General features: G+C 49.5%; 1 protein-coding gene across 1 annotated transcript; it reads right to left on the bottom strand.

Moving 5' to 3' along the window:
• Positions 1-3633: 3633 nt before the first annotated feature.
• On the bottom strand, positions 3634-23771 carry CTSH (cathepsin H). Its single transcript, XM_070573110.1, has 12 exons — positions 23425-23771; positions 19147-19178; positions 18382-18487; positions 17307-17377; positions 16609-16713; positions 13799-13885; positions 12883-12938; positions 11039-11120; positions 9523-9591; positions 6860-6966; positions 4901-5026; positions 3634-4074 (listed from the first exon to the last, which is right to left on the bottom strand). Exons 1-12 carry the CDS (start codon positions 23666-23668, stop codon positions 3999-4001), a joined length of 1161 nt encoding a protein of 386 aa, XP_070429211.1. The 5' UTR covers positions 23669-23771; the 3' UTR covers positions 3634-3998.
• Positions 23772-25604: the final 1833 nt, after the last annotated feature.

Raw genomic sequence — 25604 nt, 5'->3', positions numbered from 1 at the left:
TTATTTGTGTTTTTATTGTTGAGATGTACTTGTTTATATAGTCTGAATCCTAGATCACTATCAGATACATGATTTACAAATATCTTCTTCCAGCCTATGAGTTGTCTTTTCACTTTCTTCACAGAAGTGTCCTTTGAAGCACAAAATTTTTTTATTTTAATGAAGTCTAATTTATCTATTTTTTCTTTTGTTTCCTGTGCTTTTTATATCATATTTAAGAAAACATTGCCAAATCCAAGGGCATGCAGATTTGCCCCTTTTAAGAGTTTTATAGGCTTGGCTCCTAAAGTTAGGTCTATCATCTGTTTTGAGTTAATTTTTGTGTATGGTGTTAAGCAGGGGCTCGACTTCATTCTTTTGCGTGTGGACATGCAGTTGTCCTAGCACCATTTGTTAAAAAGATTATTCTTTCCCCCAGTGAATTGTCTTGGCATCCTTGTTGAAAATTAGCCATAAATGTATAGGTTTCTTTCTGGGATCTCAATTCTATCCCATTGATCTCTAAGTCTATCCTTATGTCAGTACCACAGTGTCTTTATTATTGTAGCTTTGTAGTAAGTTTTGAAATTGGGAAGTGTGAAAACTCCAACTTTGTTCTTCCTTTTCAAGACTGTTTTGGCTATTCCGGGTCTTTTGCATTTCCATATGAACTTTAGGATCAGCTTGTCAGTTTCTGCAAAGAAGCCAGCTGGGATTTAAAAAATTCTTTTATTTTTATTTTTGCTGAGGAAGAGTCACCCTGAGCTAACTCTGTGCCAATCTTGCTCCACTTCATATATGGGTTGCTGCTACAGTATGGCTGACAAGTGATGTAGGTCTGTGCCTGGGATCCGAACTTGCAAACCTGGGCTGCCAAAGTGGAGCATGCTGAACTTACACAATGGGGCCAGCCTCTGTTGGATTCTTTCAAATGCTTTTTCTGTGTCTATTGAGATGATTATGCAATTTTTATCATTTATTCTATTAATACGGTATATTATATTGGTTGATTTTCATTTGCTGAACCAACCTTTTATTCCTGGGATAAACTCCACTTGGTCATGGTGTATAATCCTTTTTATATGTTGTTGGATTTGGTTTGCATCTGGAATTTTGTTGAGGAATTTTGCATCTATATTGCTAAGGAACTTTGATCTGTAGTTTTCTTTTCTTGTGATGTCTTTGTTTCTAACCTTTGGGCTTAAACTGGGTTTTTGTTTTCTTTTATGTTTTACTTTGTTGTCTTTTCCCCCAAAGCCCCTTGGGGCCAAAGATGTGTCCCATGAACCTCAGATTCCTAGAGTTCGGCGCAGGGACTGTTGTGGCCAGGTTAAGAGATGGCGGCTGAGACAAATGAGCCACAGCTGCTCTACACCAGGCTGTCTTCTGGATCCTTCAAGGTCAAGTCCTTTTGGAACATATTCATCCTCATCAGCTATAGCCTTGCCTGCTCCTCTCTTTAAATCCTAAGAGGACCAATGTACGGGTGATTTTTCCTGTTTCACAACAGTCACGCCTACATGGATCCCAAGGATGTCCTTGTGCTTTCCCTGGTGCCTGGCACAGGAGGGGAGCTGCACATGGTTGACACTCGGTAGACGTTTGGTAACTGAATGGAAGGGCAGGAACTGGCCTTTGCAACTTATTTTACAAGATATCCATCATCATCTTCTGGGTTTGAGGGCAGCAGACATACCAGGCACTTGTGAAGAGAATGTTTGCTTTGAAGCCCAGGACCTATGTCCAAGCGTGAGTCCACAGTCTAGAAGGAGCTTGTAAATCCTCCAAGGGAGGTTAATTTTGAAAATGGTTATTTTTCTGTGTGGTAATTTGAGTTTCTCTGACACTTCATCCAGAATTTTTCTGTAAAATGAATAATAATGTTCTATACTGGTTCATTAATTTTGACAAATATACCACACTACTGCAAGATAATAACAGAGAAAACTGTGTGTGTGGTATGTGGAAACCCTGTGTACCATTGTCACAATAATTACGTAAATCTAAAACTTAGAAAATTTAAAAGTTTATTAAAACAAAGAGTGTAATGCTGGGTGAAGATTTAGCTTAAATTGTTTATCCAAACAGCTGTCCAATTTCCTAGCACCTTTTATTAAATGGTAAAAATTGATTTGTCCATCTGCTTCTTATGTATTGCATTTTCATTTTCTGGACTCTGGGTAATTTATCTATTCTTAACTGGTACCCTCTTTTAAGTGTTGATATTCTATACATTTTAATATGTTAAAAAAACCCCATTCTCATTTGTAAAATCTTCCTCACCATGTTGGCCTTTTTTCCCCAGGTAAAAAGTATCAAAAAATTGCATTGGGATTTTATTTGGAAATGTACCAAAACCGTATTTTTATTTTGGGCAAGAATCAACTTATTTACGTTAATCTTTCGATTCAAGAATATGGTAGACTTCTCGATCAACTGAAGTGTTCCTTCATGGTTTTTAGTAATTTAACCATTTTCTTCAAATAGGACTTTTTTTTGGTGGTTAGTCCTAGCGACTAGTTGTGTTGCTACAGTGTAAAGTATTTTTCCTCTGAGTTTTGTTGTAAGATTTTCATTTTTTGTGTCTATCTGGTAACCAGCCACTTTCTGAACCCCTTCTTTAGTTCTGAGTTTTTAACGTGGATTCTCTTGAATGTTTTTAGCCGCATTATCATTCTGTCTGCAAATATAATTTGGTTTATTCCTTTAACACAGTGGCCAGACCTTCCAGACCGATGTTAGGCCACAGTGCTGCCCTTGGGCCTGTGTGTCACATGTCTGCCTTTAATGGAACTCCTTTTATACCCCTGACTGCGGGTTTGGGAATCTGCATCGTATTAGGGAATTATGCTATCATTTCATGTTAGTTTTGACAAAATCTAGAATAGGCAATGAATTTCATCCAATTACTGTTAAGTCTATTAAGATGATTGTTTTTTGTCTTGCCATTCTTACCATTTTCTAATAGATTAAACCACACTTGCATTCTCTAAATAAGTCTTGTCATGAAAATAACGTATTTTTTCAAATATTCTCAAGCCATTAGCTCTCCAGGGGGCCCAAATGACTTGAAAGCTTTTCTTATTGAGGAAGTGTGTGAACTGTAGGACAGAGAGCAGGGCCCCAACTCTCCTGCAGACCCTGCTCCCCAGAGCCAGGAGGCATCAGGAAGCAGCAGCAACTCCACAGCCACCCTCTGGAAGGAGACCGAGATTTCTCAAAAGGGAAGTGATGGTGTGAAGATGGCAGGAGCATCAGGCATGTTAAAGGAAGGGGTCAGTGAGGAAGGGATGGAGGGGGGCAGTCCCAGGCAGAGGGCCAGCATTTGAGTAGGGGTAGGAATGTGGGGAGGCCACGTGGAGAAGTACATGTTTCCAGGCTCATGTCGCGGGTTTGAATCCTGGCTCTGCCTGAGCTCGGCACGTTTCCTCCTCGCTCCCCATCTCCTCATCCGGGGACAATGGTCACGATCTCAAATTAAACCTAGTTTTCCCCCTGGTCCCCCACCTGGTGGACAGTGACACCAGCAGCCATACCATCCTCCCAGCCAGAGACCTGGGCAACTGCTCCCTCTTAGGAGACCTGAGCCTGGAGGGCAGACCCAGGTCTGTGTCACGTCTGGTCCCAGCACACAGCACAGGCCTGGCCCAGGGAGGTGCTCACTGAATGTTTATTGAATAAAGACCACAGAAAAGACAGTACTCTCCAAATGTGAAAAGTAGCCCTTCAGGAAGGAAAGAATATTCTTGGTCCACGTGGGTTTGAGTCAGTTAAAAATCATGCTTAAAAGGCACAAGGCTGGTGATCCTTTGCATCAGAAGGTGTGGGTGGGCTTGTTGCTTGGTGGAATTCTTCTTCCTAATTTTCTTTAGATTTCTGGACACAGCACGGGGGTGAGGATGCAAAGTGAGGGGTTCCTGAGTGGATCCCCCCACTTCCTCCAGGGCAGGACTTCCACCAATGGCCAGGCTGCCTGCTCCTCCCTCTCTCCACCAACCAGTCGCTGCTGCCATCCTGGCTCACACCAGAGGGATGGGGTAGGAGGCACAGGCGGCCAGACCACACATGTTCTTCCCACGCTCAATGAGGAAGTACCTGGGCAGAGAGAACAAGCTGAGGCCCTGGCTGGGGGCTTCCTCGCCATAGACCTTTCTGGAATGTTTTGTTGCTCACCAAGATCTGACTCCAGAGATTAGGCTCTCTGAATTTATTCATAAAACAGTAGCATTGGGCTTATTTTATTACCAGGAAATCACTGACCTGACTTGGTGAATAATTTCTCCTCTGGAACTCCCCTTGGCCATCAAATGAACTCCCTTCTTTATTCTATCCATAACTCACTTCTCCCCAGAATTTACCTCCGGCTGCTTCCTAGCCCTGCTTGGCTCTCATGTAGTTATTTAATCATTACCGGGCCCCCTGAGGTAACAAATCTCTCCTTTTTGGATGAGGACATGGAGTCTGACAGGAGAGACACAAAGTCACATCAAGATACGTACCCAGGACCCCTGATTCCAGCCCCCTTCTCCTAGAAGGAGGAGCTGCCAAGCATCAGGGGTAAATTTGTTGCCTTGATTTCTCACAAATGGACCCTCCCAGATGCTGGCTTAGTTCTACCAGGTTCTGTGTTATGAACTGTTTTCCTAGCGGTGGTCACAGATCCTACGGAGCCAAATGGACTCCTGTTCAAAACACAGAATCGTTAAGATCTGGGGTCAGGAATAGGAGAGGGGTTGCTAGCGGGGTGTTGGGCGTGTGGGGGTTACGTTCTCACGCTCCCTTCCCCTGGCCTGGGCTAGGGCTCAGATGACCAGCTTCTTCTCAGAAGCCATGTATTTGAGGTGGAGGAGACCCCCTCCAGGGCCCCCAGACATGAGCAATCACACCCCCTCCCAGCACATGGGACCTGGGAGCTGCTTACCCGTTCATGCCCCAGTGGGGACCCCAAGAGTTTTTCACGATCCAGTAGGGTATCCCATTTTCTTCTCCATACCCAACAGCCAGTACTGCGTGGTTTACTTTATCTGGAGTTTTATGACAGGAAGTACTGGAAAACGAAAATAAAAAAGGTTTGAAAATATGGGAAGGATAAAAGCAATGACTCAATCACATCCAACAACCCGAGCGCTTTAGAGCAATGTTTCCCCAGGGGGGCCTGGGAGGCGTTGAAGGTGGTGAATTAGCTCTCGTTTAATCACAGTGCAAGAACAGTATTCTCTCTAGTTCTTTCGGTTCTGCTCACCCAAAGGAGAGAGCCCTCACGTGGTGCTAGCCCCGCTCTACCACCGGACACTTTCTGATGCCTCTTTCATGACAAGGACAGAGCAGCCTTCCTGCTGCACACTCTGCATGCAACAGCATCCAGTTAGAGTGTCATGTAGCACTCTGTGTTGCCACTGTATTTATTTTTAAGATTACTGGTATTTAGGGCAAATAAACAGGCCTTCTATTTATGATAGTAAACTAGCTTCCATTAAGCAATTCCAAGAAATTCAAGAGGAAAAACAGCAATGGCTGTGTATTAATTCAGCTGATGTGTAACTGAGTTATTGCTAAGCGCCAGGCCTGGGAAAGGTGCCGGGCACACCAGCAACATGCAAAACTCTGCTCCTGCCCTAAGGAGGCTTCGTTTGGCAGGGAGCAGACTGGCAAAGAGGTTCCTTCTATACAGTGGACTGAGGGCTGTGACAGTGGGAGGCTGACAGGAGCCCTGAGGAGGGGATCCAGCTCCACGGGGATGGGTGCGGTGGGGTCAAGGAAGGCTTCCCTGTGAAGGCAGGGGACAGCATGAAACTACAAATCCTTCAGTGCGGCTAGGGCAGGGGCACAGGGTGAAATGGGGAGGTTGGGGGTGGTTTTGATGGGAGATGAGCTTGGAGGAAAAAGAAGGACCAGGTCAGAGGGTCCCCCCTAGTCAAGCTAAGACACTGGACAATGGAGAAAAACTGGAGTATGTAAAAGTTGGCATGGCAAGAGGAGTGTTCCAGAAGGCTGACTCTGGCTCTGAGTGGAGGATCGGCCAGTGGTGGGAGCATAAGGACAAACCGGTAAGGAAGTGGCTGCAGGAGAGCAATGGTGGGCGAGGGCAGAGACATGGGGAGGGAGCAGAGAGCACATTTCTGAGCCATGTTAATGGGGCAGAACCTGAAGATGAGGAGAAAACACAGGACCTGAGGTTTCTATGGGCCACCTGGCTTGAAGATGGCAGGGAGGCCCTTGGATCTACGGGTCTAATGCTTGGCAGAGACCAGCCTGACGGATGGAGACTTGGAAGTTCTCAGCAAACAGTTGGCCATGGAGTTCAAGGAATGTCTGAGAAGAGGGAAGAGGGCTGAGGACTAAGCCCTGGAGAACACCAGCATTTTAGGAGTGGGCAGAAGACGAGGTGACTGAAGGACACGCCGGGCAGCTGCTGGAAGTGGCTGGGGAGACAGTTGAACTCACTCATGTTGCAAACAGGCAAGAGGCAAGGATGAGCTGAACCCCATATTAGATATGCTCAGGAGAGTGGGTTTTCTGAAGAATCCCCTGTGGTGAAGCTTGCAGCACAGGGTTCTGGTATCTGAGAGCAGCTACTTTCTCTTCCCTATTTCACATCTTCAAATTTTTGCACATGGGTTTTTGTAACTGGAGGCAGCTCTTCTGTTGAGGAAGAGGCTCAAATGTTGGGCCTAGCCCTAACTAGCCATGTGACCTGCACCTGACTTCTCTTCATCAGAGACCATGGTTTCCGACCCTCAGGGCGGCAGGAGGATGAACTGGGGGAATATGTAAGATGCCAGCACACGTGGTAGGTATTGAGAAATGGTCAGACCAGGAGTCCTGGCTGAGCCTGAATCTCATGCGTCTTTCCATGCAGGCTGCTAGGACCCCAGCTCACCTGGAGTAGATGCCCTTTCTGTACATCATAAAGTCTTCAGTCACCTCGAAGGCAAAGCTCACAGGGTTGTACAGGGCCACCGCCTCCACCATTGCCTTCTCATCATTCTGTGGATAGACAGAAGGACTGACAGACGAACACACATCATCTCCCCCACTGTACTTTCAAAAAATGACCCTTTGTCCCAAGGTAGGACAGAGGCCAAGAGAGATGTAGATGTCCAGGAGGAAGGAAGGGAAGGGAAGAGGAGGCTGCTTTAGACCTGAAGGCAGCTACCAAGGGGCGGGCTGCCCCTCTTCACAGCACAACTGGGCACTGGATGTTGCGGGTTGGCATGGCAGGGCCCCCACCCTCTTATGCCTGAATGTCCAGGATCCTTTGGGTTTTTCATTTGGCTTACAGGTCCCTCCTCCCAAACCCTGGCTCCCCTGTGACCTCCCTCCCCTTCGCTCAGCTGGTCTGTTCGGTCGTCTCTGTTCACCTCACTGCTCCTAAAGAGTCCTGCACCCTTTGGGATAGGGACCACGGATGCAGTGTAGACCCACTTATTTGGTCACTCACAAGTATTCGCTAAGGTCCTCTCATGAGCCAGGTGCTCCAATGGGTGCAGAGACAAATGTGACTCTCCCCGCCCCAGAACCCCCTGCACCCACAAAGCCAGTCCTAAGAGCTTTTTGGTAGAACACAGGGGTTAGCAGTCCATGAGCAGATAAGGCCCAGATGGTGGTGGAAACACGAAAACCCAGCAAAGGGTTGAGTGCCCAAGGAGGACCCGCCCCCTTTAGCTGGGGAAGGCAGGCGGGAGGGAGTCAGAGGCCTCCTAGAGGCTGCAGCTTTGGGACAGAGCAGCGGAGACCAGGTGAGAGCAGCAGTTGGAACCACCTGGGGAGCTTTAAAAAATCCCAATGCCCAGGCTGCACCCCAGACAACTGCATTGGTGTCTCTGCGGTGGGTCCCAGGCATCAGGATTTTTTAGGTGTCCCGGTTGGGAAGCACTGGGTTAGAGTGAGCTAAGGAGGGCATTCCCCTGGTGCAGACCCTAGGGAGTTGAGATGAGAGCGAGCGGAGGCCAGGGTTCTGCTGAAGGGCAGGGGATGCGGGGGTGCAGGGCACCCAGCCGTCCTTCAGTCCTGCCTCCCTGGAGGGGTGGGCAGAGACCCAGCTGCAGAAAGTGAACAGCTGCTTGTCAAGCAAGCGGCTCCCTTCCCCATGTTCAGAAAAGGCCTTGTGAGCCCAAACAGGCCACAGCAGATGGAGACAAGGAAGGCATGGGCATCTGCCCACCCAGAAGGTGAGCACTGCAGTGGGGCAGCCACTCCCATGGCCATCCCATCAAGAAGGGCTGGACATTGGTTCTGGGCTGCTCTTCAGGGCCCCACAGGTGTCAGAGACAAGGCTCTCCTGGCGACCAGGCAAAAGGGATACCTTTGAGCCCCCAATTCGGCTCTTAGTGGGATACAAATGGCCCACTGCAGGTCAGCCCTTGGTGGGTATGTCTAAGAGAAACTGGCTATTTTCTGAAGATAGAGTCATGCTAGTCAGAAACATCCCTATTACAGGGTGTAGATTTTGGAATAACATGATCTCAGTTCAAACCCAGCTTATTCTTCCTAGCTCTGTGGCCTTGGGCGAGTTACTTAACCACTCTGAACCTGTTTCCTCATCTATAAAATCAAGGTAATAATGACATTTATCTTCTAGGGTTGTCTTGAGTCTAAAAGAGATAATACATGTTAAGTGGTTGGTGTAGTGCCTGTAAATACTCCTTAAACTGTCATTACTGTTGCTGACAGCTTGGCACGTGCTTCAATTAAATGGTGGCCACAGTTATTACTCAGACATCATGCTTGTGATTTATGCAGACATTTGTGGGAATTCCTGCTTAGACTTATGCTTTCACATACTACACTTACACATACCCGTGGAGATATTCTTTCAATCTTTACACACATTCTCCAGCACTTGCAAATACACACACACTGGAGTCACAAGGGCTGTTCATACTTGTTCCAGATCTCTCTCAGAGAAACGGGGTATGACTGCATGTCCCCATCCACTTGAGTTTCAGAGTGTTGACTGTGTAATTTGTTTTGGCTTTAAGAGCCAGTCGTAGTTTACCACTCTCTTTCCTTCCACCTGCGTCCTAGAGTGAAGCCAACGACACAGAGCACAGCTCCACCTAAGCCAAGGGACATGTCACATGAGTGAGACACAAACTTTGTTTTGTTCCATTCAGATTTTGGAGTTGTCTGTCACTGCAGCATAAGCTGACTTGTCCTGACCAACCTATGTTCATACTCAATGAATTCACATTCCGTCTCTAACACGCATACGCTGACATCACATACACACCTATACCCTCTTTTGCAGGATGGGGATTATGGCTTGCATTTTACAGACAACAAGAGTGTAATACAAGAATGAAGACTTGTGCAGACCTGGGTCAGAATCAGAGCGTCTGACTGCCCATCTCATGCTCTTTCCCTCCTGTCTTCCACCATGCTGCTATCATGGTTACTGAGATTCAGTGATGATCAACACTTAGAAGTGATATGCTCCCAGGAAAGGCTGCCCTGCTGAGACCATTGGCCACCTGACAGCCGTGGAGGCTGGACTCCTTATCAGAACACACTCCCCATCCGAGAGAAGGATCCAGTACTCACGAGTGTGATGTTGGCTACATCCTTGACAAAAGCAATGGCCTTATTAGGCTGGAACTTGCAGTCACCATCCTGTTCAGGGTGGCAAAGGGCACAGAATAAGGTTAGGGATGCTTGGCCCCAGGCTGAGACTTCAGGCCTCCCCCATGCTGTTTGATAGCATTTACGAAGCAAAAGCTACATGTGCCAGGGCCTGGTTGATGTGGTGACTTAAGAGAGAATTAGAGGCATCCTTGTCTCAAGAAGCTCACAGTCTAGTGACAGGAGACAGTCCTGTGCTGGCTTTGGCCAAGGTGGGCTTACATGGAACTTAGTGGAAGCCCAAGGAAGGGGCCTAACCCAGTCCAAGAAACTTGCCAAGAAATGGAGCCAAGTAAGAACCTGCATGGCAGGGGAAGGCAAGGCTAGTCTTAGTCCAGAGAACTTCACCGACAAGAGGCAGGTGCAGAGGTAGGTCACATGGAGGGAAGGGCAAGCCCTTCTGAGATGGGAGAGACGGTCAGGTTGACAGGAGAGACAGGACCTGGTGTTTAGGAACCAGCAAGTGGTTCATTGGGAGCATAATGTTTACCGGGGGAGAATAAAGGGAGATAAGATGGGAAAGACTGGTTTGGGTTGGGGTGGGGTAGGCCTTGAAGGGCAGGCCAAAGAGTCTGGGCTTTATCTTGCAGGCCCTGAGGAGCCTTTGAAGAGTTCTGAACAAGAAACCGTGTGGTCAGAGCTGGGTCTGAGAGGCCACTCTGGCAGCCCCTGAGCGGAGAGTGGTCCAAGGAGAGGCCACCCTCAGTGATCTAGGATGAAGAGAGGCTAAGGTCTGAGTAGGGGCAGAGACACAAGATAGACCAAAGGAGCAGACGTGAGAAGGCCTACGATGGTCAGAAGGCTGACTGAAGTGAAGGTGTGGGTGGAGGGACCGTCCTCAGAACAGACCCCTGGTGACCAACAGGTTTTAAGGGAGGCTCATCACTGAGAGGGGAAATATAGGAGGAGCCACAGGTTTGGGGGGGAGATGAGGTGCTTAACAGTGGACAGGCTGGGCTGAGGTGATGGCAGGGGAGGCCCCTGGCATGTTCAGCAGGCCTTGGACAAAGTAGGTGTGGGCCTTGGAGAGTGGTGTCAGCATGAGGCTGACTGCATGGCCGGAGATGCTGACGGACGGGAAGGGAAGAAGCCAGAGGATGGTGCTCCGGTGCACTCATGGCAGGAGGAAGGAGGAACTGGGAAGAAAGAGAGCAGCGCAGTGTGAGGTGTGGGAGAGACGGTGAGGAGGAGAGAGTGATGGTGCTGCCACAGAGAGGGCGGTCAGAGGCCCCAGGATTTGGTGAGAGCTGTGGGCTCAGGCAAGCAGAGGAGGTGAAGGAATGAACTTGAAGAGTGTAGACAATTCTCAGAATTCTAGCAGCAGGGGGCAGTCCTCAAGGGAGGTGAGGACAGAAGGGACATTTCGGAGGCTGGGGTAGGAGTGGAGATGAGGAGCACCGCCACACAAGAAGATGGAGATGAGGCTGCCCAGAATTACCTGGCCCTTATAGGGGTAGGTGTCTTCACCCATGATGCCCTTGTTGTATCGGATGTACTCGAAGGCCTGGCTGGGGAGACCCCTGCAAGAAGCACACACAGATGTGCCCACCTGGGACTGGTCCTGGTGGGGGTGGGGCCTGTAGGGCAGGGAGGTCTGGTCGGGGCATCGCCCAGCGGCAGAGGAGGTCTCACGGGGGTTAGCAATGTCACCCCATTTGACTGGCTTCAGGATAAAGCTCAACAGACTCAGGAGAGGCTGCTGGAGTCCAAGGTCCAGCTACATGTGCTTCGGTGGGATAGAGATCCCTCGAAGCCAGGCCTGTCTCTGTCAGGAAGAGCAGGCAATCCCGCAGGATGGCTGATGGGACCAACCCAGCTCACCATCATTACCATGGCCACGCCCACTGCGTCCTCACCTGGGCAGCCTCTGACTAGATGGCCTGACCCCTCATAGCAACCCCGCGTAGTAGATGCTGTTATTTCTTGAGGCTCAAAAAGGCTGAACAACTTGCCCAGAGCCACATAGCTATAACCAGGATGGGGTCTAAAGGTGGATCTTTTTCTACATTGTGCTGCCTGCCAGAGTAAACAAAAACCCAGCCACAGCTCTCCGGCCACAGCTCCCCAGCAATCCCCAACCCACCCCTTGTTTTTTTCCCGGAGCATTTGTCACCACCTGACTTATGGCACATTTGTTTATCAGAAGGTCAGCTCCTTGTGTTCTGTTGGCTGCCGCATCCCCAGTGCCTAGATACGTAGCAGGTGCTCAGTCATATTTGTTGAATGAATGAAAAAATGAAATAAACCAAAGAAACAGACCCCTTTGAAAAATGGTGGGGCCCCACAGTCCTCTTTCAGACTCTTGTTATGGGCAGTATTTGTAAGCTGCAGAGAGGAAAGAGACCAAAAATGAGGTGAGAGGTGAGGCTGAACAGGTCGGTGGATCAGTAACTAGGCCGTGACTTCACCCCTGACGCCCACGGACTCCGCCGAGCACAGCTCTCAGCAGGAGGCCCTCATGCTGGCCCCTGTGGGAGCAGGTGGACCACGAGGCCTTCCCAGGGCCATGATGCCAGAGGAGGAGGGGCAAGGGCCTTGGGGCTGGGGCTGGGAGAGGGATGGGCCACAGATAGGCGAGGGGAGGCAAGGCTGGAAGCTTGCTCCAGGGCAGCACGAAGGGCCTGGCTTTACCCATATATGTGCTGGGAAAGCTGCTGAGCCCACGGAAGCGTCTCAGAGCACTGCACATGTGGAGAATGAGACAAGGGCTAGAGGGCTAGAGACACTGTACAAATGTGAGCAAGTCCCTAACAACCCGTTTTAAGAATAAGCCAGGAAAGCAGGCCCAGGAAAGATACAGCCTTTGTGCACAAACACTTAGCCACAATTACAGAGAAGCTCCTTCCCGTGGCCTGCCAAGCTGGGCCAGTTAGAACTTTAGAGAGCTTGTAGCAAGGCCAATCCAACATCTGTTATGTGGATCTTGGTTTTGGAAGATGATGTGTTTCTCACTCTATTAATTCTTTTGGCCACTTGCCCAGAGGCCTTGGTGGCTGATGAGGCCAGCCATGCTGTGGGGAGAGAGCCGGGTGACACTACGGAAAGAGGAGGAATTTTAGGACGAGACAGCCCGAGCTCAGCTTACAGCTCTGCCCCGTTCTGGCTGAGGGACCTTGGGCATGTGAGGTGACCTTCCTCCTCCATAAAATGGGGACCATTTTGCTACTACCCAGGGCAGTGGATGAGGCTGTTTGTGGCTGCACCTGGCACATACTAGATCCAAAAGAAGCGATCAACGGGAAAGGAGAAGGGGCTTCGGGCCCCTCCTGGTCAGGGACGTACCCTTGGCAGCCGTGATTGTTGAAGTTCTGGGCACAGTCCACCAGTTGCTGTTCTGCCTAGAGAAATGAACACAAACCTGGTGAGCTGAAAGCTGAGAGCCCCAGAGGCTTTGGCACCAGGAGCAGAGCCTGCTTTGCTGATCCACACCTGTGGCCCCATCAGCTCTGGGTCAAGATGACCAGATTATAAGCCCCTGGGAGGGACCATCTCTGTATAGTCTGAAGTCCCAGCCCAGCAGCACCTGTCAGGAGGGCTCAGAAATCAAGCAGACAGGTGAGAGGGCATAGGTGGGCCCTGCTTGTCCCAGCACTGCCCTAAAGCTATGCACATGTGTGTGGTCATGGGTGACCAGCTATGCACAGGGGTGGTGTATGGGAAGGGGTGGGGACAGGCCTAGCCAGAGACGTTGCTCCACCTTTCCCCAACCTGGGACCTCACAGCCATTGCCAACCCTGCCCTCTTCTCTCCCTCATCCCCACACAGGAGGCAGGGGCTGGGCGCCTACTTGTTACCCCTCACTCTCGGGGGGCAGGGGTTGAACACACAGGTCCCTGGCTCTTCCCTCCATGAAGATGAGGGAGGCAGCCTGGGAAGCGGCACAGCTCCTAGAGGGCTGGCTCCCATGCATGCTCTGCTTTCCAAAGGCCCCAGGTTCCCAAACTGAGGAACACTCAGATCCCCCTAGGAATGAGCCCTTGGGCTGTTTCCTCTATAAGCCTCATTCCTTTCTAGGAAAAGCCTCAATTGACATGCGAAATGTCCACAAGGTTAGGACGCTTGAAGTCCAACTGAAATGGTTAGCTAAAGCCCTAAAGGAGCCCAAGGCCCACGCAGGGGCCCTCCCTGTCAGGGCTCCGGGCAAAGCTGTGAGCCTGCAGGAGGTGGCCCTCCCCCAGCCCTGTGGCCAAGTGCTTACCAAAGAGAGCAGCTTCCCACTTGCGATGGCGACCGCAGACTCCAGGGCCCCTGTGGTGGAGAAGGTCCAGCAACTGCCACAGCCACCCTAGAGAGGCCATGGAGGGGGGGAGTCAGTAATTGGGGAACCTTGAGACAGCCCCAGTGAGAACCCCCGGGCTCCAGATGCCTTTAGTTGACAAAGCCCTGATCCATATCTGTCCACTCTGACCCTCACAAGCCCTGTGAGGCCGGCCTTCTTCTCCCCATGTTACTGATGAGGTGACTGGGGCATGCACAGGAGCAGGAGCAGCCACCACTGACCGGCACCCGTGGACTCCCGATCCTGGCCTCTCGTTGACCAATCTCTACCGTCCTTCGAGGGCCGGAGCCCCTCCTGATTCCATTCTATGGTTTTCTGGATTTCCTTCTACTTCTGAATCTTACGCAGGCTCCTCTTCTTCCCACTGTTTCTCAGCAGGACTCACCAAAGTCTTGTTTCTAGAACTTTCTCTCTCACCTTTCCACCTCCAATCTCATCCCACTCACAGTCCTGTTAAACCAACAGCTACCCAAACCCTACCTTACCCCTGACCTCCACCCAGGTCCAGACATCCTTGTCTCTCAGACAACCCCACCTAGATGCCCCAGACACCTCACCCTCTGCAGGTCCTGCCTCATCCATCCATCTCACCATCTTCTACCACAATCATTGCCACTGCCTGGCCTCCTTACTTACAGCACCTTAGAGCAACATGAGGGCTGGGAGTTGGGCACCAGAGCCTACCTGGTTCAAATTATAGCTCTGCCACACACCAGCTATGTGACCTTGGAAAGTTACCTCCCCTCTCTAAACCTCAGTTTCATCTTTTTTTGGTTTGTTTTTTAAGGAAGATTAGCCCTGAGCTAACATCTGCTGCCAATCCTCCTCCTTTTGCTGAGGAAGACTGGCCCTGAGCTAACATCCATGCCCATCTTCCTCTCCTTTATATGTGGGACCCCTGCCACAGTATGTAGGACGCTTGCCAAGCAGTGCCATGTCCACACCAGTGAACCCCGGGCCGGCCAAAGCGGAATGTGTGAGCTTAACCACCGTGCCGGCCCACTTTCATCATTTGTAAAATGGGAACAACAGTGCCGTTACAGGGGCAGATAAGATCATGCCTATCAAGCAGTTACCCCACGGGCTCAGCACTGTAGTTGCTATTACCAATTTTCAGGCCTCACCTCTGTCTCTTTTCCTCCCCTCTCTGGTTCAATCTTCCATCTTCTACTCCTGAGATGTCTCTGAAGAGTGCCTCCTTCATTGCCCTAATTTAGTCCTCAGTGCTTGTCTCCCTGGAAAGCACCCTCAAGCCGGCCTCCTCTCTAGTCTCTTCTCAAATCCCTTCCTCAGCAGGGAGAGGAAGACCTAGTCAGAGGGTCTCTGGCTGGTCAAGGAGGTGGGTTTGGCCAGTGCTGAAAGAGGAGAGCAGGGCCGAGCCACGAGCACTGGACTTGGAGCAGAGACCTGGTTTGGAGTCCTGTCTGTCACCTGCTTCCCTTGGACCCGGGGCAAGCCCCCTTCCCTCAGAGTTTCCTCCTCTTATGAAAAATGAGAAACCCTCATGGGGCAGCTGAGGGTTAGTGCTGATCCTGTCACTCTATCTGTAACGGCACAGTGGCCACAGTGAGCTACCACACACACCTATGAGAGTAAGACCTTGTTCTGGCCCTTCTCCCATGACCCAGTCCTGCATGACAGCCTGGGAACAGTTGACATGAGGACCTGGCACATTCTTGGAGGACCTCCCCTTCCCACCTGCCCAAACGGCGAGCAGGTTCAGGCTTCCACGCTTAATACTTGTTGCTTTGAATTGTCACGGGATTCTCAGACGGCCTAGAAGCTGCCTCTGGGTCCTGGAGGAGAGGGCCAGCTCCTGGGTGCAGTTTAAACGTCCAGATCACTGGGCAGGCTCCAGGAACCCAGTGAGCCTGGGAGGTAATCTGTGCCACATGGTTTCAAAGAAAAGGAGAAAGTGTTTCTCAGGGAGAATTTCAGTGGAAAGTCAAGTGTTTCCAGGCAGGAAACCTTCATCTTGTGTTTCTTGGGGTTGAGAGGTTGGCACCTTTCTGAAGAAGGCCACTGCACTGTCCCTTCTAGGGCAGGGACCACGGCAGGCGGAGGGGATACACAGCAGTGGGTAGGGTCGAGACTCTCCCAAACAGAGCATGTGTAGGGACCCCCCAGCCAGCAGCCAGTGCTCAGCTCTGTGAGTGCAGGGAAGGCACGGCCAATGGCCTTGCTGGGTACATGTGCCCTGCAGGGGGTGCTCTTCCCCCCGGAGAGGGCCACTGAGGGGCCAGCCTCCTGTTCTTCGCTAGAGCATGTCTGAAATGCTGGGTTTCATTCTATTCCCTGACTGCCTACAACTCCCCAGAGGGAAGCAGCCAGCCAGGGAGAGCTGGTGCCTTGTGGGGTGGACAGAGGACAGGAAGAGAAAACGCATGGGCGGTAGGAATGGGGCCCTGGTGTCCAACCTCTGAATATGATGTTTTGGTGACTCTGTAGGAAAGACCCAGGACCAAGGGGGAACTCTGGGCGGTGTGTGTAGTGGGTGAATGAGTAAACTTCAGCCCAAGAAAGAAGTACTTTTTCATCCTCCAGAGCAGCCTTTAGAAATAATGATCTTCCCACCTTTCAGAGGAAGGCAGCTGGAGAGGTAATGATGAAGAAATAGAGTTGGGGATAGACTTGCTGTGGTTTTAGGGTTTTTTTGAGTTTTTCTTCATGGTATACTGCCTGAGAATGTGGCTAGTTTTTGGGGAAAGGTTGGGGATTGCCAGGCATACCTGATTTTTCACTGGTGAGACAAAATTTCCTTTTTTCCGCCAGTCCACAGAGGGTGGGTAGGGACCAGCACCCCGAAGGTAGTTACCTTTGGTAGCTGAGCAATTCTGGAAGAACCAAATATAATTTTTTCAGTGGCGAAAAAAAACTCTTTCTGACACAAAAAATGTGTGATTAAAATGGAATCACCAAGAGAGAATGAGAAAGATTGTAGCTGTCTGAACTCTCCTGCCCCCTGTGTGTCAGTGCCAAATGCCAAGTGACATGTCCCTTTGAGACCCCAGGTTGGGCAGTTAGGACAGGGTAGCTAGATTTAGCAAATAAAAATAAGTTCATCCAGTTAAATTTGAATTTCAGATAAATGATGAATAATTTTTTAGTGTAAGTATGTCCTGTACAATATTTAGGATATACTTATGCAAAAGTATTGTTTGTTGTTCATCAGAAATTCAATTTTAACTGAGCATCTGTATTTTATCTGACAACCCTAGGGTAGGGGTCCACATTGTCGAGGCCACGAGTATGGACTGAGGAGCTGCGGGGAGCTGACCTCTCTGCCTCCCCCAAGGATCTGCGGACACCCCCAGCGACAGGTGGGGATGGGGTTGCATCCGGCTAGAAGCAGAGCAGGCAAGCTATGGGCTTATTCCAAAGGTTTGAGTGAAAAGACGTAGATTTGGTCACAATAAATAACACCTACCTGAGGCTCTGACCAAAGATACTTGTGTTTTAATTCAGCAAAGTTCATGGCTGAAAATTGGTTCAGTCCCACTGAAAAAGACAAGGGAAAAACAACAAAAAAGATGAGCTCTGTAAATCACTAATAAAGAAACAAAAAATAATGAAACCCTATGTTTACTTGTATCCTACTTAGGCTGCTGCAACTTGACTTCTTTACATTTTTAAATGTAACATAATTCAATCCACCAAGGTCAACCCTCACTGTGCTTCTGGATTGCCTGGGAAGCTTTTCAACAGTTCATATGTCTGGTCTGCACCCAGAGATGCAGATGCAGTGGGTTGGGGTGGGGCCTGGGTGCCCATTTTTCAGATAGTCCACTGGAGTCTGATGGACATCCAGGTAAGGAACCACTACACCTGCGCCAAGTGCCTTCCCACCTGCTACCTCATCCATGACAACCCAGCGAGGGGAGCATTATCATCTCCACTCTATAGCTGAGTAAAACTTCAGAGATGTTAACTCTCCCCAGGCTCACACAGCTAGCACTGGGCAGAAATGAGATTCAAACCGAGGGTTCCTTCCAGCTCATGCTTGTTGTCCATATTACCAACTTAGCTGACACTGCCATCATTTCTGAGTCCTAGGCATATATGCTGTGTGTGTGTTTCCAGTGAAACGGATGCAGAGTGAAGGCAGATGTCCCTAGAGGCTGCTCATGGGTGCAGAGCACATCTCTGAAGAGGCCCTGCCCCCAGAGCATCCAAGGTCAGAGCTCAGCATCTAGGCTGGATCCTCGGATGGCTGGAATGGGGCAGGGGCTTTTATATAGTCTCCTGCACACTTCATGACCACTCCGAGGGGTACGAGCATTGTCCTAAATTTACAACCCCTTGAGCCTCACAGAGAATAACAGCCGAGGCAGAATCTGAGGTCAGCCAGAATGGCTTCAGAGCCTGGGTTTCTGCTCTCTCCACCCTAAGCCCCCAGTGTGCCCTTTAATCAGAACGGGTCAGTAATTGATTTCTTTCCAGATCTGAGATGCTCCCTCCTCCTGAGGGCCAAGAAGCCTGCAGAAAAGGCGTCCCCACAATACTTCTGAATGTGTGGTTCCCAGTGTTGTGGGCATTTATCTTCCTCCAGTTGCTGACAAACGTCTGTAGCCTGTGGTGGTACTCCTCTGAGCTGTATTTCTTTTGGTGCTAAAACAAAACACATCAGCAATAAGTCACGGAAACAGGATGCAGATCACCAGACCGAGATAGTTTTGTTTTCTAAGAGGAGGGAGAGAGGTTTGCTTCCTGACCCAATTCTCAGGCCAAATCAGTGTTGGTGGGTGGGACACGGTCCTGGGTCTCCACCGTCAAAGTCGGGAAGTTACAAAGCACAACCCCTGCCTCCAGGGACCTGTGGCCAGAAGGAAGCCCATGCAGCTGCCTGAAGGTCAGCCAACAAACAGTCCAAGAGGCCCTGGTGAGGAGACTGGCCAAGCGTGGGCACCCCCTGGACACCACAGCTGGTGCTGGGTCAAGTTTATGGCAAAAATCACCATCTTTCAAAAGCACATGCACTAGTGTTCTCCAACTGATTTGGCAGCCGGCACACAATGTGATTTGAATACATAATATGGAAATGAATCCTAGTGCTTGGAAGGCTGCCAGTCACCTTCATCACAGGGGACCACTGTCTGGAAAGAGTTTACTTAACTGAATCTTTCCCAGTGTTTGGCCAATTCTGGAAAGACCCAGGGGGGCAGAGCGAGAAAATTCCTCTTCATTGTCTCAAATCTGGCACAGTTTGGTTTGATAACAGGAAACTTAGGGAAATGAAAAACTTCAGAAAGAAGAAGTTGAGCACTGACCTGCACCATCCATGACTTAAAGTGAAACTTCTCTGCAAAAAGAAAAAACAATTAGGCCTGGGTTCCTTGTGGCAAAGTTGAGTCTACAGCCAAAGAAGGGCACTTTAGAAGTGATTTGCATTTTAGGAAACTAGGCTAAATTTAAAGCACCAAAAATAGTGTTATCTAGTGTAGAATGCAAAAAGAAACTCAAACTCTTACTGCTTTGATACCCAAATTAATTTTGAAAAACGATATGCCATTAACCTACGGTGTTAAAAATCAGGATAGTGCTTATCCTTAGTGGGGGCAAGAGGAGCTTCTTGGGTACCGGTCACGTTCTATTTCTTCATCTGGGTGCTGGTTACACAAGTGTGTTTATATTGTGGAAATTCACCAAAATGCATATTTAATGATTTGTGCACTTTTTCGTATGTTGTTATATTTCAATAAGAAGTTAATTAAAAAACCTATATACCCCCAGGGTCAGCAAATTTTTTCTTAAAGGGACATATAGTAAATATCTTAGACTTCGCAAGCTCTATGGTCTCTGTCACAACTACTCAACTCTGCAATTGTAGTGTGAAAACAAATGGGTGTGACTGTGTTTCAATAAAACTTTACTTACAAAAACAGGCTGGAAAGTCATTTGTGGATCCTGATATATCCCCACTTGTACATTTTTAAGTTATCTAAAAATTTCACGTTAAATTTAAGTAACTGCAAAGGACGTATTCCAGTTTATTGTACATATTGACATTTTAAAACAGTCCGTTACTTCGTTCTTTTAAAGCTAGCCAGTGGAATCTATACCATCATGACTTGATACCCACCAGTGATAACATGAACAAGCTCTTCTATAAGAATTGGGTATTTTACATACAGTAGTGCCCCCTTATCCACAGTTTTGCTTTCTATGGTTTCAGTTACCTGCAGTCAACCATGATCCAAAAATATTAAATGGAAAATTCCAGAAATAAACATAAGTTTTAAATTGTGCACCATTCTGAGTAGCGTGATGCAATCTCTCGCCATCCCACTCCATCCCACCCAGGACATGAATCAACCCTTTGTCCAGCATATCCATGCTGTTGACACGACCCACCTGTTAGCCACTTTGTATCTGTCTCAGTTATTAGATCAACTGTTGTGGTATAGCAGTGGCTGTACTCAAGTAACCCTTACCTTACTTAGTAATGGCCTCAAAGCTCAAGAGTAGTGATGCTGGTAATTCAGCTATGCCAAAGAGAAGCCATAAAGTGCTTCCTCTAAGCCAAAAGGTGAAAGTTCTCCACTTAATAAGGAAAGGAAAAAAATCATATGCTGAGGTTGCTAAGATGTATGGTAACTTTTATTATGGTATATTGTTATAATTGTTCTATTTTATTATTATTTATTGTTTTTAATCTCTTACTGTGCCTAATTTACAAGTTATACGTTATCATAGGTATGTATGTACAGTAGAAAACATAGTATATACAGGCTCAGTACTATCCGCGGTTTCAGGCATCCACTAGGGGTCTTGGAACGTAGCCCCATGGATAAGGGAGGATCACGGTAGTTTATTTTTCTCTTTGAACCCCCATCTCCATCCCTACCTCACAGAATTTTATCCTAAGGGAACATATGTTTATAACTTGATCACCCTAACATCCTTTTATGCAACAACAAAAAGTATAAATTTTAAATTACTTTTACTTCCTGTGACCCATACATCTCTGAATATTATAAAAAATGTATTCTGGATTGAGTAAGCATCATCATTAATACCCCAACTGAGTGAAATATTTCAAATATACTATAAATTATGAAAAGTAATTGTTAAACATAAAAAATAAACTTGTATTGGAAATGCATCTCTTAATGAGATAAACAGGACTTTATTAACTATCCCTCCTCCTGGATTTATATATTTATGGATGAACATTACCTATTTGTTGAATGGATCAGTATTAATTCTGGTCTTTGGTTTTTTTATAAGTCAAAGGCCTGAGGAATCCTGCTCAAATAAGCAGGATTGCTTATTGCTTCTGGCAACGAAGGCAATCTTCAGAGTAATGTTACTCAATTCCTTGCACTCCTTCCTATGCCCCAAATCACATGGCGCCCTATTGCTCAACATTATTTCTAAGACCCTATCAGCTGATACCTCAGTGAGGTCTTCTCTCCTTTGATTTCAGTTTCTTTGAAGAACTGACAACAGACTTGAAGAGGATTTGTTACCATTCGTCTTTCTGTCTGCTGCTTCTGATGCATTTATACCCACAGGTTCAGATTCAGGATAAGTGAGAGGAAGATCCCCACTTCTTCAGGCACTTTCTCCTGGCAGATCAGTTTTAGCAAAGAGGACATTTGGAAGTAAAAGGTGTGGAAACTGATTCCCGATCTGTGCCCTTATTCTTGGAATTTCTTTGTGCTCTCCCACAGATCCACACCCCCCAGTTTGAAGATTGCTGCTGTATAGAACTTAGATCTCCCTTGTGGGTCACAAAGTTTTCTGTTCCAAAAACCAAGCAAAGCCATTTTTCCCCTGGGAAAGAAATGCACATTTCCCCAACACACGTTCTGCGGGGTGGGGGTGACTCGGTTCAGAGGACTGCAGATCCTGGTGAAGGGCCCTGCTGTAGCTTCAGAGGAAGCTGATGGCTCCCTGGCGGCTTCAGAGGAAGACAGACCTCACCTCAGGACCAGGGTTTGAGGCAGGATGGAGTTTAGGACAACTGACTAGTGTCTGACTCTGGGAGGTTTCAAAAGCCACAAGCAGATGTGAAAACCCTGGACTACTCATTTGCTGGAGGTATGTGGAAGGAAAACCCAGAGATGACTTTGGGCAGGGCCAGAAGGATCTGCTGGTGACGCCTGCGTCCCAACCTCAGAAAGATCCATTTCAATTCATTGTGATCTCTGGAAGAAACATCTTTATGTCTGCCCTATCTGAGAGACCATGTGGGGAGCATATAGAACAGGGGTCACCAACTACGGCCTGCTGCCTGTTTTTGTCCAGCCCACGAACTAAAAATGTTTTTCACACTTTTAAATGGTAGAAAAAAATTTTACATTTTGCAGCACCTGTAAATCATTTGAATTCAAATTTGGGTCCATAAATAAAGGTTTGTGGGAACACAACCATGCTCGTTCATTTACATACTGTCTATGGCTGCTTTCAATGAGGAGTTAAGTAGTTGCTACAGAGACTGCATGGCCCACAAAGCCTAAAACAGTTACCTGTTGGGAGCTTTACAGAGAAAGTTTGCCAAGCCGTGCTCTGGAGCTAAAATGCCTTCCGGCACCAGTCCTCCATCATGCAGGCCACACTGCCATTGTAAAGCAAAGCCCTTGTTTGGGGGCAGCTTAGGTTGGGACTGACCTGGAGCTGGGCACCCTCCCAGGTTTGTAAGCCTGGTGGGCTTTCTTCTACAAAAGTGGGTGAGGAATAAGGCAGGATTCTGAGCCATCAGCCTCAGTGACTTCGTCTGTCCCAGGCTGTTCTTTGGCTATTCTTTTCTGTCCCCAGGCTGAGGGGGGGCAGGTGGTCTTGTGAGCCCAGAGTCTTTGGGGGCTGGGCTGAGACTGAGTGGCAGTAGGGAAGAAGTGAGGCAGCGGGGGAGAGTAAGCTGCCAGCTTTCAGCCTGGGGAGGCCCGGGGAGCCCCAGCAGAAGGGTTACAGCAGCAGCATGAAGCTGGACCAGGCCCAGCCCACCCGGCTAAAGCGGGGGAGTCCTGCAGCTTGATTACACCAAAGGCCCTTGGAACAAACACTCAGTTTTCAGGGGCTAAAACTGCTGTTGCAGAGTAGTCTCTCCTCCCAATAGCCCGTCCAGCCCATTTTACAGAAGGGCTCTGAGGCACCCGTGGGGATCCCCTATGTGCCCAGTCCTGGGAAAGCAGTTAGAAGCTGGAAAGTCCCTGCTCGCCTCCGTCAGGGGCAGATCAAAGTCCCCCGTTTCCCAGTTGTCAGGGGTGGAGGGCAGAAGAGGCCGCGGGCTTCTATGCTCTGAAGCCGCCTGGGCAAGGGGGATCCTGGACACCTAGCCCACCTGTTGCTCTGGTCAAGCAAGAAGCACCCCCTCCCGGCCTTCCCTACCTCCACCGCCACCGCAGTTCGCCCCTCCCGGATCCCGACGCGTAGAGTCCCTGAGTCTGGGACCTGGGAAATGACTTGCCCGGCTCCTCCGGGGCTTATTCACCGTCCTCCCCACCCTGCCCCGCCGTCCTCCCGAGCCTCGAGTCTCGGACCCGCGAGGCCCCCTTCCGGCGGTGCCCCCAGGAGGCCGCCCGGCCCTGGAACCCCTTTCCTACCTAAGGGGCTCACGGACAGGTCCGAGGCGCCGCAGGCGGGGGCGCCCAGGAGCCAGGCCCCGGCGCAGAGCAGCGGCAGCACGGAGCGCATCGCGGCGGCGGCGGCTCGGCCCGCGCACTGGCTCCCAGCCCCGCCGCGGAGGCGGCCGAGGGCGGCGGGCGGGGCGGGGCGACACCGACTCCGGGTCTCTGCCGCCTCCTTCCTCCCGCCCCTTCTCATTCCCACCTCCCTCCCGGGCCACATCACTTCCCTTTCTCCTCCGCAAGGAAGGGCAAGTTGGACCGCTCCGTCTGGCGGGGTCCTCCATCTGCGGGACAGGCTGGCGCCGAGGGCAGGGCTGGTGCGGGGGGTGGGTGGGGCGGCGGGGCCCAGCCTGACCTCTCCCTCTCCCTGCCCGGCCCCAACCCCAGAGCCCGGGTCTCCCCACCCATTCCCACCCCAGGGCCTCCGACTCCCGTCCTCAGTAACCGCGTTCCCCTGATTGTCTCCCCTGCTTGGAAATGAACTTACAACCAGAAAAACTAGACAGCTGTGTTTGTGAGTCCCCCACGCCCCTAATAGGCAGTTTAGTCTTTCTGTTGAGAAAGTAACGTTGGTAGCTGTAGGCCATTTTTAAAAAATTTATTTTGCAAATATGAAGAAAGGAGGAAGATGATTTGTATAAGAGTCTGGATGTGAGATAAGCAACTAGAACAACGATCATTTCAAACGAAGGAAACGTGCATTGCGCTCGGTTTCGGAGAGAAGAAGGGGAGCCTGGACACACGGCAACGCCTCAAGTACTCAGCAGAGCCAGGTTCTGCCCTTACATATCACCCAGCAGAGTGGCATGTGGTTGACTCCCGTTTTACCAATGGGGAAACTGAGGCTCCCAGGGTTGATGGTAACTTTCCCGCGCTTGTGCAGAGGGAGTCTGAACTCAGGTGTGATCTCCTGCGCTCCTTTTGCTCTTTGCAGCCCCAGGCTCTTTGGTGTGGTGAGAGCCTGCCTGAGCTGGCCTGTCAGGATCTGGGCTCTCCCACAGCTCCGTGGGTCCCTCCACCCCGTCTTTCCTCCCCTGTAGTTCTCAGCCCCCCTCTGCCTCTGAGGCCCATGGGGGAGCAGATTCCTGGAGGCCTCTCCTGGGATTGCCTGTGGGGTCTGGGTAGGGCTCAGGAATCTGCAATTAAGGGGCCCTCGGGAGGATCTGTGTGAATACTGAATCTGCACGCACTCAGCAATCGGTGCCAGCAGACGCTGGCCTTTCCAGTAGAGCAGAGCTTTGTCAGTTTATGGATCTGGCCCTGTCTGGGGGCCTCCAGGGATGCTCTGAGGCAAATGTCTCAGAAAAGCCCCTGCGTGGTTGCTATTTGGAAAGTGAAGTCATTGACCTTGGGATCAAGGTGTCTCCCCTCTTCAGATGTCCCATCCTTCTGGTGTGCAGGGCCCTCCTCATCTTTCTGCCTATCCCAGCCCCCTGGAGAGTGGCAGGACTGAAGGCCCTGATATTAGACCCTAGATATCAGACTTGCCCCCTGTGCTGGGTCCCCAGTGACCCTTCTTGTGGATCAGAACAGAGGGCCTGAGAGGGGTGGTGCAATGTGTAAGGCACCGGCCTGGTGAGTTGGAGACTAATGTTTGGTTCTAGTCCTACCACAGACTCACTGTGTGACCTAAGCAAGTGGTTTGCCCACACTGGGCCTCAGTTTCCTCATCTGTTCCTTATGATGAGGATTATTTTAGGCTGGTTACTTTTAAAAACTGCAGATGAGAAGGGGGCTCTGAGGAGTGGGATTTGCTTGCCCTTTGATGAGAGACATTTGCATTTGTGAAGGAAGTCTCCATCTGTGGGGGTGTCTCCCTCTCTGCACCAGGAGGAAGGGGGATGACCTTATCTCTAGAGACTCTTAATGGGGGCAGCAAGGGCTTAAGTCTTGTCTATTGTGCTTGTCTGGTAACCTCACGTAGCTGACTCCCCCCACCACCAATAGGCTCCTCTGTTTTTAGCTGAAGATAATATTTAAGGTGGTGGCTTCTGCCATTTTCTTAATCCGGTTTGATTCTTATCTAAAAGTTATAAGACCACCCAATAACCAGAGCCCACCTGCACTGATACCATTTTAACAACTTTTTTTTTTTACATATTCTTTCCTTTGTCTTGGACAGAAATAACTCACATACCTATGCCTTCAGTTTAGCC

Source organism: Equus przewalskii, chromosome 1, assembly GCF_037783145.1.
Source record: "Equus przewalskii isolate Varuska chromosome 1, EquPr2, whole genome shotgun sequence".
Classification (NCBI taxonomy): Eukaryota; Metazoa; Chordata; class Mammalia; order Perissodactyla; family Equidae; genus Equus; species Equus przewalskii.
Note: the sequence above shows the minus strand (reverse complement) of the source record. Positions and strands in the feature narration are given on the sequence as shown.